At 39.0% G+C, this 11,000-nt stretch overlaps 1 protein-coding gene across 1 annotated transcript in view; it reads left to right on the top strand.

Moving 5' to 3' along the window:
* TRIO (trio Rho guanine nucleotide exchange factor) overlaps window positions 1–11,000 on the top strand; it is a 186,127-nt gene that overhangs the window by 167,756 nt on the left and 7,371 nt on the right. The window contains 5 exon segments of the mRNA XM_019474271.1: window positions 4,321–4,568; window positions 5,374–5,512; window positions 6,422–6,449; window positions 7,348–7,510; window positions 9,614–9,735. Of these exon segments, the coding sequence (XP_019329816.1) occupies window positions 4,321–4,568; window positions 5,374–5,512; window positions 6,422–6,449; window positions 7,348–7,510; window positions 9,614–9,735 (700 nt within the window).

Below are 11,000 nucleotides of genomic sequence, written 5' to 3' on the forward strand. Positions count from 1 at the left end.
CGCGCACCCCCACCGCCACTCTTCACACAGCAAGGACACAGACCGCATGAGCACATGCTCCTCGACCAGCGAGCAGTCAGTTCACTCCACCCAGAGTAATGGGGTAAGAGCGGAGCACCTCTGTCCTGCGAGCTCTTCTAAAACCTTCCCATGCTCCCTTTCTGTGCGTTACCATCACTCTCCGTACTAACTTCTGGCTCTCCAGTGCTGTACTGCTCTGAAATAATCAACTGTTCGAATATCTTCTGCACATTAAAAAAAACAAAATTATCTACCTCTCTGTGTATGTATACATACAAACATGGGTATGTATACAGACACAAAAGCAACTGCTAACATTAGATGCAACTTCTGCCTCTGCTGAAAACATAGATCACTAGGCTGATACTTACTAACTTGCTCTCCTTGCTTTTTTCGTCTCTAATTTGAAGGCACATAATTAACATGCTGAAGCGTGGCAGCCAGAGCACCTTGGGGTATGCATTGCAGCCAGCACTTAAATCTGACTTCGAGATTTTGGCAGACTGCCTTGGGGCTTTTTTTCCCTTTCACACACAAATCCGCCACCATTGTCCTGTTGAGTTTTAACTTCGTGGAGACATCTACAGTACATTCCCTGGGCTGCTTAATTTTTATTTTTTATTAATTTATTCTTCCCCCCTCGCCTTTCAGCCTTAGTTGATGTACAACATTCTCTTTTTAAACCCTGTGTCTGGTCAAGGAAGCTTCCTGCAATCCACTCAAAATAGGCCAACAAAACCTAGCTAAAATAATCTTCCTTCTACTACAACCAAATCAAATAGCGGCTCCACTTGTCTTTTCTGCTTTGTAAGAAGAACTGGTTTAGGGCATCTGGAGATTCGACCTTTTAGTATGCACTTGGTGTGTTTGTGCGGAAAGCTGGGGTATCAACAGAATCCACATTCTCTGTAATAACATCCACCAGGAAATGCAACACAGCAATCACAGGGGCATGTGCAAATATATAGCGAAAATTTCAAGGCACTTGCCGTGGATGTGGTAGGCAGGCTATGGTGCCTTTCTTTTTAAACTCACATTTGATTTTTCTCTTTAAGTCTTGTGTTCACGAACGTTTGTTTTTTCCGCTCTCTCACAAATCGTATGCAATACCAATTTTGCAAATCACCTAACTTGCCGGACGATTTTAAATGCATGCATTTCTTTATAGAACTGTTTAACACAGAGCTTTCTTGACTTCTTAGTTCTTATACTTACTTTTATAATAGCTTCAGAAGAAAAAAATATGCTTTGCATGTATCGTATTTTTATCCCGATCTTCTTTCAGCTTTTCATCTGGTTTAGCTCTGTCTTGTGTTTATCTTCAGTCTAGCAAAACGTGATGATAATGTAATATCTGGAATAATTGGAGTATTTCACAATTGCTGCACAGCATGTGAATCAAGATGGTGGTACTTTTTATATGCAGAGAAGACTTGCATTAATTGATGTTGTTCCATTAAAAAAAGAGAGAGGGAGAGACAGGATGGCACTGAGTTTTCAAAATTTGAATTTTGAGACTATCTCAGTAAAGACACCATTGCTTGTTTTTATCTTACTGTAAAACGTAATATCTGAATGCATGCCTTCTGCTTCACAGCTGTGTTTCTTTTAGTTTGGTAATTGAGATGGGTCATAATTCTTCATTTATAACCCCATTTCTAGGCCATACTTTAGCAGGATTTCACACCACATTCAACAGTCTAGAGAAAATGGGTTGCGAAGGTTTATTTTGATTTAACCATTTGTGTGTGTATTTACATGCATATATGGTTAAGGAAAAGTTACTTCTAAGAAGAAGAAAAAGGAATTGATTTTGCTAGTATTTCAGGAATATAGGAGGATTTTTTTTATATTTTGATTATAAATCCTCCTCTAATCCCATGATTGAGGTTGGTGATGACCACCAGAACTTTAAGTAGAAAAACATTAACTGTGCAAGAATTATTACTTCCTTGCAACGCAAAAGAAAAAGCTATCTTTCTGTGGTGAGAATAAATTCTGATATAAACACATTCACAAGAACGTTTGTCACTTAATGGTTACCAGACATTTGTTTATTTAAAAGATTTATCTCTCCTTGTTGAAAATAAGAAATATTCAGAGTTTTATATGATCCTTCAAGATTTAACTATGAAAAAGAAATATTATGTTACAGGAAGGTGAGTCCTGCAGTTATACAAATTCTGCTGCGTGCTAAGAAACAGTATGCTCAGGAATAGTGTGTGGGGCAAGGTTTGGGACTTAGGTTGGTTTTGCTACTTCAGCCTTCCCTTCCTCTTCTCCTGTAAGTCTAAGAGAAGGAATTCAAAAAAACAGCTTTCTCTGAATAGAGTTGGTTTTCATCTAGCTAAAAGAATCTAGCAAGTTGTAATCTTAACTTAAACAATGACTGAAAATGAGGCTGGTTTTTTGGTTCTACTATTCCCAGTTTGCCTGAATCATGGAAGGGGCTTGCTAATAGGAAAAGACCACACAGACAGCCCTGCAAGCCAGACAAAGTGACTTCTCCCACTGGAAATAGAGCATCTGGAATTAAACATAAATATCCTTTAGTAGAGGTACAATCCAGGATGAGAACTTTCTCTGTGGTAGCATTGCTTCATCATGGTAATAGGGGAAAAAAGACAGAATGGACTTGACTCACCCGGTTGAATAAAATAGTTCAGCTAGAATAAAATGTACAGACTCACTGGAAACCCAAGCATTAATGTGCTGCACATGCTATGAATGAGTAATCTGAGAATATTCCTTTCCAAATGTCTTGGTTTCTCAGTAGACTAGCCAGCCAAAACACTCATGGGGAATCACAGACACCAAGAGATGGAGTGACTTGTTCAAGGCCATTAGCAGGTTGGAAGAGAACGTGGTTTTCCAGGTGCTCAGTGTACCATGCTGTCCACTGACCACTGCTGTATCTCCTCAACAGTGAGGGGAGAAATATCTGACAGTTTTGAGAAAAAACGGTGACACTGTTTTAATCCTGTGTGCCAAGCTTTCCACTCACTGCTAGCACATACGTGGTTCTAACGTGTGGTTATGCTATGTAAGCCATAGCAGTCTCCAGCTACAGCTGGGTACTGATTTTCTTCTTCAACTCAGCTACTACTAAGCAATAGTGAGCCCTCACTGATAGTGAACTGAAACAGTCTGAAGCAAGAACAGAGATAAAAGATAGGCACACACACATACACGCCTCATGCCACACCATTAATAGGCCATCCACTTCGTTTTTATCTTGTTTCAAGAAGGAAATAAATTATTTCAGGGAATAGGTTGCATAGTCTGATAATAGATTTCACACTTCTGTTTATTAAACCTCATATGAGAAATGCATGCAAATGGACAAAATGAGTCTTACTTTTAAAAGATAATAATTTCCAGTGGATTTGTGTCCAGGAGAAGGTGTTTTGTTTTGAAAAGTAGCATGACTTTTAATGTACACCTGATCAGCCATAATTAGCTTTCTGCAAATGCTCGGTGAGGAAACGAACAACATTCACGAACACTAGTTGAAAGTTTATGATAAACAGCTAACAACACTCAGCTGTCATAGTCATTAATCAGTTAGGAGTGAGATTTCCAGCTTTATTCTGATAGTTCAGTGGGCCTATTTTGCCCAAGAAATGAATAATTTCTTATTTCAGTAATTTACCTCATCCTATGCATTTAAAGGAACAAACCTGATCATACAGATTCAACCAGGGACAAGCCTTGAGGTTTTGAGAGACACTGTCAAAAGCCTATTTTGCTCTTTTGTACCTTGTCATGTTTTGCGTGCAGAAGGCTGGTGTCTGAGATCTGACAAATAGTGCTAGGAAAGACTATATGTATTTTTCGTTGTTGGAATTTCTGGTCTTTATGAGGTAAAGTCTTGACCTGTTATGATTTTGAAACTGCACCTGTAAGACCATGAAAAACTGTCCTATGTGCTGTACTGTAGTTTTGTTGCCTGATAAAGATGCAAGGTTCAGTGTCTGAGCTTGAAAGGAAGATCAGTTGAGATCTATGTATAAACTGACTCTTAGTTAAAGGAAGTAAACTTTAGTAGCAGTAATGGGAATAAATTTCTGCAGCAGCTGTACATGAAGGTACTCAAAGATCAAACTAATTTGCACAAGATAAATAGACACAGGCAGCTCTAAAAGAGAAATTGTAGCTCTCTTCTTTGACTACAGCTTACGTGGATCATGCAGGTAATGGTTGTAATGTAGCAGGCCAAGAACAGCCTGTCTTCTTCACGAACTTTAAACTTGATTCTTTTTTTCTCCCCCTCTTTGTGCTTCCAATTGACACTTGCAGAGTGAAAGTAGCAGCAGTAGCAATATCTCCACCATGCTGGTGACACACGATTACACGGCAGTGAAGGAGGATGAGATAAATGTCTACCAAGGAGAGGTCGTGCAGATTCTAGCCAGCAACCAACAGAACATGTTTTTGGTGTTCAGAGCCGCCACTGATCAGTGCCCCGCAGCCGAGGGCTGGATTCCCGGCTATGTCTTGGGGCATACCAGTGCAGTCATCATTGACAACCCTGATGGAACCATCAAGTGAGTGCCTGGATGTGTGTAGAAGGGAAGGGGGAAGAAAAATTTCCAATTTAGACAAGGCTTTGAACCTTTTAAACCAAAAGTTGATGTGATCTTTGAGAAATAAATGAACATCAAGCAGAATAAGTACTTGAGAGGTCCCTTAGCAAACTTCAAAATATACGAAAGAGCCCAGAAGCACATATTCCTTATTAAAAAGCTGTAGTAGTGCAATCTTCTGGGAAAAAGTGATGAAATAATACCTGATTTAAGAGCAACAATAGTTACTGGTTTATTTAATAAAATGAGTTGTCAGGCTAGGCACCTTTGTTTAGGAAAACAGTCATAAATGTTTGTTTCAAGTGAAGTGAGATTTCAGAATGCCTAGATCTCCTCTTTGAGCCACAAACCTATTGAAAATATCTGGTTGTGCTAGGAAGATCTTTCTCAAATCTGCAATGGGAGAAATTACATCAAAGCTCTTAGCAGTAAAGCTTTATGTAAAGCTTCTATAGGCTCTTTGATACGGATTTCATACTGATCATTGCTCAGTTTGATTGACAGTTTGTATTTTCATATAGAAAGTTTACCATTCCAGCAACAATTTAAAGAAATACTGAACTACAGACTAATATTACTAGCTTGCTTACAGTTTTAACCAAGGGTAGCATCCCTTATGGAATACTTAATTTACTTCATTTCAGTATACTTTAATACAATGAAATAACATTTTGACATACTTTTCCAATGCCTTTTGAAACTAGAGAGTATAACACATAACCTGGAGTTGAAAAAAATTGATCAAAGTTTAATGTTCTGTATTCAGGAAGTCAACGTCTTGGCACACAGCACTCCGTTTAAGGAAGAAATCTGAGAAAAAAGATAAAGACGGCAAAAGGGAAGGCAAGCTAGAAAATGGTTACCGCAAATCCCGAGAAGGACTTGCCAACAAGGTTTCTGTAAAGGTAAATGTTACAAAGATGTAGTAGTTTCCAAAAGCAGCTGTGTTGGGATTTCTTTAAAAGTAACTTCTGTCAGAATTTCACATGAAGGAATTGGAGGCAACCATGGTTTTAATGGACAGTGTTTGCCCAGTCTGAAAACGGGAAGAGATAATCTTTGAGCCTGCAAGCGTGATATAGCATAAGGATACTGCAGAAGGAGCAGAGCGGTGCAGAAATTCTGGTGTTCAGATGTTTCTTGGATCTTTGTGGGTTGTCATGGTTTAACCTCGGCCGGCAACTGAGCACCACACAGCTGCTCGCTCACTCTCCCCCCCCGCCCTGGTGGGATGGGGGAGAGAATCGGAAGAGTAAAAGTGAGAAAACTCATGATAAAAACAGTTTAATAATTGAAATAAAATTGTAATAATAATAGCAATAAGCAATAAAGAATATACAAAGCAAGTGATGCACAATGCAATTGCTCACCACCCACCAACTGATGTCCAGCCAGTCCCCGAGCAGCGGCCCCCCTGGCCAGCTTTCCCCAGTTTATGTACTGAGCATGACGTCACATGGTATGGAATGTCCCTTGGGCCAGTTTGGGTCAGCTGTCCTGGCTGTGCCCCCTCCCAGCTTCTTGTGCACCTCCAGCCTTCTCAGTCAGTAGAGCATGGGAAGCTGAAAAGTCCTTGACTAGTGTAAGCACTGCTTAGCAACAACTAAAACATGGGTGTGCTATCAACATTGTTCTCATCCTAAATCCAAAACACAGCACTGTACCAGCTACTAGGAAGAAAATTAACGCTATCCTAGCCAAAACCAGGACATGGGTACAGCTAACTTTGAACCATCTCTGTACTTTGTTTTCTACCATTCTTTAATTTCTTATAAAGTTATAAGGACATTAATTCTTTAATTTCTCCTTTCCAGCTTCTCAATCCCAATTACATTTATGATGGTAAGTTGCTTTAAATTTTAAAAGTCCCAGTGAATATAATTTGATTAGAACATGTTTTACTTTGTTTTAAATTTGCTTGACATGAATTACGTCAGGAACTAAGTGGTTTTTATCAAAATATACATAAGCTCTTTTTGCATAAGGGAGACAGTTAATGAAATGTTGTATTTATTTTTTAAAATGCAAGGAACTAATTTTTGTTCACAAGTCCAAAACAACATAAAACACAATGACGATATGACGTGTTCAGAAAGATTTGCACTCTACTGCATTTGCATGGAGACTGTATGGAAGTTGGGCCTTGCTGAATTTGCAGAATAACAAGGCCAGGAATTGGAGACCACCTGCTTCATTTTTAACCTTGCAGCCTAGGGAACATTCAGAGCCTGTTCAGTGCAGAGGCTAATCAGGACAAAGATAGTGGCCCTCTGGGGTCAGAGCCAAACTGGGTTTTTATCTTAATAAACAGAACCAAACTTTTTGAGCTGTATGCAAAATGGGAAACTGCTACAGTGCCTCAGTGGATGAGTGAGGTGTTTTGCAAACTTAGCTGGATGTAAAGATAGCCTAGCTGAGGACGTCCTTAAATACTTTTCATTGTAGGGTTTCCTCAGCTTGCCATAAACAGGGTGTTTGGTTCACCATGGTAGGCTTCAGGGTTAACCGTGGCATAGCAGTAGTGTTGTGTCCAAGTTCATGCAGAGAAAAATTCACTAGACCTGCAGATCCCCATCAAGTGGCCTAACCACGGATGTGCTCCAAGGGTAGAGGGATAGATACACCTTGGAAATTTAAAGTACCATACTACTTTGTCTAATAGAAAAGAGAGTGTGCAAGGAATAGAAAAGCAAATTGATTAACTTCAATTGACCTAATGCCATTAATTTTCTTTTTCCAGTTCCCCCAGAGTTTATAATACCATTGAGTGAGGTAACATGTGAGACAGGAGAGACCATCGTGCTTAGGTGTAAAGTCTGTGGTCGCCCCAAGGCTTCAGTTACTTGGAAAGGTCCTGATCATAACACACTGAGCAATGACGGTCATCACAGCATTTCGTACAGGTACAGTAATTTGTGTAATTTTCAACAGGAACTGCTGAAATGTTATATTTTCTATTTGCACCCTTGGTGCAGGATAGCTTTTGGCTTTGAGGCATAAACATAGGGTTGCCCTCAGACAGAAATATTTCACAGCTGGGATTTTCCGGAGATGATGTGTAACTTCTATGTATGGGTGGGGTACCGAAATGTCATATTCAGTTGATTTTTAAAAACAAAAGAAAATTTGGCTGGTACTTCTGATTAGCTATTGCAGAAGCCGTTGTGGTTCTGTCACGCTTACCTAGTGCTTGAACCAGAACAGTATGTTGTGACATGCCAGTGCTGTGACATGCCATCTGCCAATTGCTTATTTCTATTAGTAGCATTACCATCATTTTTGAGGCAAATGACTGCTTTCAGATCACACTACAGTATTTTGCAAAGAAAAGCCTCTGGTTCCTACTGACCTGGCAATGTCACTGTCTTCATTGTTGAAGCACGGAAGTTAACATTTTTGTCTGGTTTTAGCTTTGCTGTGATAGAACTTAACAGACTAACTGGGAACTCAAACATCTGATTAATAAGAGAAATTGCTGTATTTTGGAATGTGAAACTGTGTGTTAGAAATTTTTTTTTTCTGAAAATGCATTCTTTTATATACAGAAAATGTTGTTTAATGAGTAACTTCAGTGCGAAGAAGTGTCTTGTTTATGAATTATGCTCTTAATTCAGAATGAGGGGGGGGGTGGGTGAAAACTTTCCTCAATAATAGATAGAAGAGTATGTCATCTTCTTAGAGGTTGTATGGTATAGCCCAGCTTACCTGCAAACTTGATGGCATGTTATACTGTTCTTTTTTACCTCCTGCTGCTTTTTCCTTTTCACTGGGTATAATTTTTTTTATGGGAGACAGAGGCATTGTGGCAGCTCTGCTACTGCATCCAGGACCATTACGAGAGATGAGTAAGAGTTAGATTCACTAGGTTTAATTCACTGTGATCCATTACTGTTACAGAATTATATTCAGTAAATCATGTTGGCTGTGAATGACAGATTTTTAGAAATAATAATCATGAAATGTTCTTTGAGCTGGGGGAGGGGGGTCATCTTCCTATGTTCCTAAAATTTACATTCATTTTTTTTCCCTGAAATTAATCGTGTGGTGAAGACCGTGAAAAATAGTTTTTGGTTCAGTCAGTCAAATGACTTGCAGTAACTGGGATGAATCCAGAGGAAAACAATAAGAATGATAGAAAATCTTGAAAATATGCCCTATTGTGAAAGAATGACACAATGTTAGTGTTGTTTTGAGCCTAGAGGTGAAAAGTGTAGGGAGGACTTGCCAAGTATTCACATTTGTAAGAGACTTCTGCAAATAGAATTATCTGCTGTTCATGTCCATGGCAGATGGTCAAAAAAGTACTAGACAAGAATTGCACAGAAGAACAGTTAAGTAGCCATTTGAAGACAAACCATCAAACAAAAAGGGTGGTTGCGCAGTGAGAAAGATTAAGGAAGAGTCTGCAGAATCCTTTTCCTGTGGTCTTTCTGTGGAGCAGAGGGAAAACTTAAGTCTTCAGTTTCCTCCCATCCTCGTTCTTCCAGATTCTGAGGTCTCCAAAACTGTGGTGAGGTGTGCCTTTTGTATTGAAGGTGGAGCCCTCTCTTACAAGGGATGAATGTTCTGAAAGTACAGATGTTAGATCAGCTTCTATATGCTGGGAGTCAGGAATGGAAACTAGCCTTTCGGAAAGAACAACGATGGATGGTTGTCTCGATACGGCTTCTCATAATTTGAAGGAAGTGGAGGAAGCAGGAAGAAATAGGGGAACCATTTGATTTTTCAAACACAATGGAGCCTAGGACATGCTGAGACAGAGTGTCAGTGAGGATGTTTTTCTAATAGTCTGTAGGACATTCCAAGAGACTTGATGGACACAAAGTGCTCAAATTCTGGTAGACGCTTCTGAAATGGCAGGGGCAGCATTAGTAATGTTTGTCCAGAGAGAGATAGGGGCTAGAGAATAACAAATATTAACAGTGTCGATCTAACTTTGTCTGATTTCCATAATTTAAGGTCTGTAAAATGAATATAAAGTTAACGGATGCCATTGTGTTTCCCAGTGACTTAGGAGAGGCTTCACTGAAAATCATTGGCGTCACTGCAGAAGACGATGGTATCTATACATGTATAGCTGCAAACGATATGGGTTCGGTTTCATCTTCCGCCAGTCTACGAGTTTTAGGTAGGCCTGTCTCTTTGCTTTTTTTAATCTAATTACATTCAAGGTGTCTGGTACCCATAGTACAGGAAAAAGAAAAGCCTGGCTCTTGGACATTCTTATATTAAAGGAGTATTATAACAAACCTTTTCACTTGTGATATATTACTTAGTATTATAACAAACCTTTTCACTTGTGATATATCTTGTTTCAGCAGGAATAGATGCACTTTTAGGATGTAACTAGTTAGAGGTTCATACAGACAAGATGCCTACACAGTACTGTCAACATTCATTTACATTGTCTGTCAATACTAGTTCAAACATACTATGATAAAATCATATCATCTGCATGCTTAGTTTAGTCTCAATGAAAGTTACTATGCCAACTCATATAATTTCTAAAGTGTACAGATAAGAAAAGAGTAGCATTTAGGATGTAACTAGTTAGAGGTTCATACAGACAAGATGCCTACACAGTACTGTCAACATTCATTTACATTGTCTGTCAATACTAGTTCAAACATACTATGATAAAATCATATCATCTGCATGCTTAGTTTAGTCTCAATGAAAGTTACTATGCCAACTCATATAATTTCTAAAGTGTACAGATAAGAAAAGAGTAGCATTGCTTTGTATTTTAATATGCTCCTTTGCTTGAATTGTAAAGCCACAGTGTTCAGGAGAACATATAACTATTTCTTGTCTTTGCATCATGGATCTACACTTAAATTACATTATTTCAGTACCTAAAGTGAGGCAGCCTGAATGTTTGAGAGAGAATGAAAAGGAAACCTGCAAAGATGAAAAATGCCTGTGTTTTGGAGGCAGACAGCAAAGGAAAAAAAGAATGTTTTTTACTTGATGTGTTTGATGGCATAGTGATAAGTTTCCCTGTGTGTTTGTACATTCGGTTATTTTTCTCTTAAGTGTTCTGGATCCTCCACTTTTAGAATTAGGGAAAACACAGTGAGACAGCAGCATAGCAGGCTTTCTTACATGCAGTTTATAACAATTGATGCTATCTGGGTCCTTTAATCTATTGAGAGGCCCACATATTTATCCATTGGCAAGAATTAATTAATAGATTTTAGGTGGAATGGCTCTGTCTCAAATTGACTGATAGAAAAGAAAATAAGATTATGAAGTGCTTCATTCTGTCTCTGTACGTCTGTCCCAGCTGATACGGGGACTTGTACAGTTGTCCCGAACCTCTCCAAAATATGTTCTTTCTCTCCCCCCCCCCCCCCCCTCTCTTTTCTTCATACCCAAAGGATGGAATTTCGC

This window comes from Aptenodytes forsteri, unplaced genomic scaffold (assembly GCF_000699145.1).
Source record: "Aptenodytes forsteri isolate BGI_AS27 unplaced genomic scaffold, ASM69914v1 Scaffold27, whole genome shotgun sequence".
NCBI lineage: Eukaryota > Metazoa > Chordata > Aves > Sphenisciformes > Spheniscidae > Aptenodytes > Aptenodytes forsteri.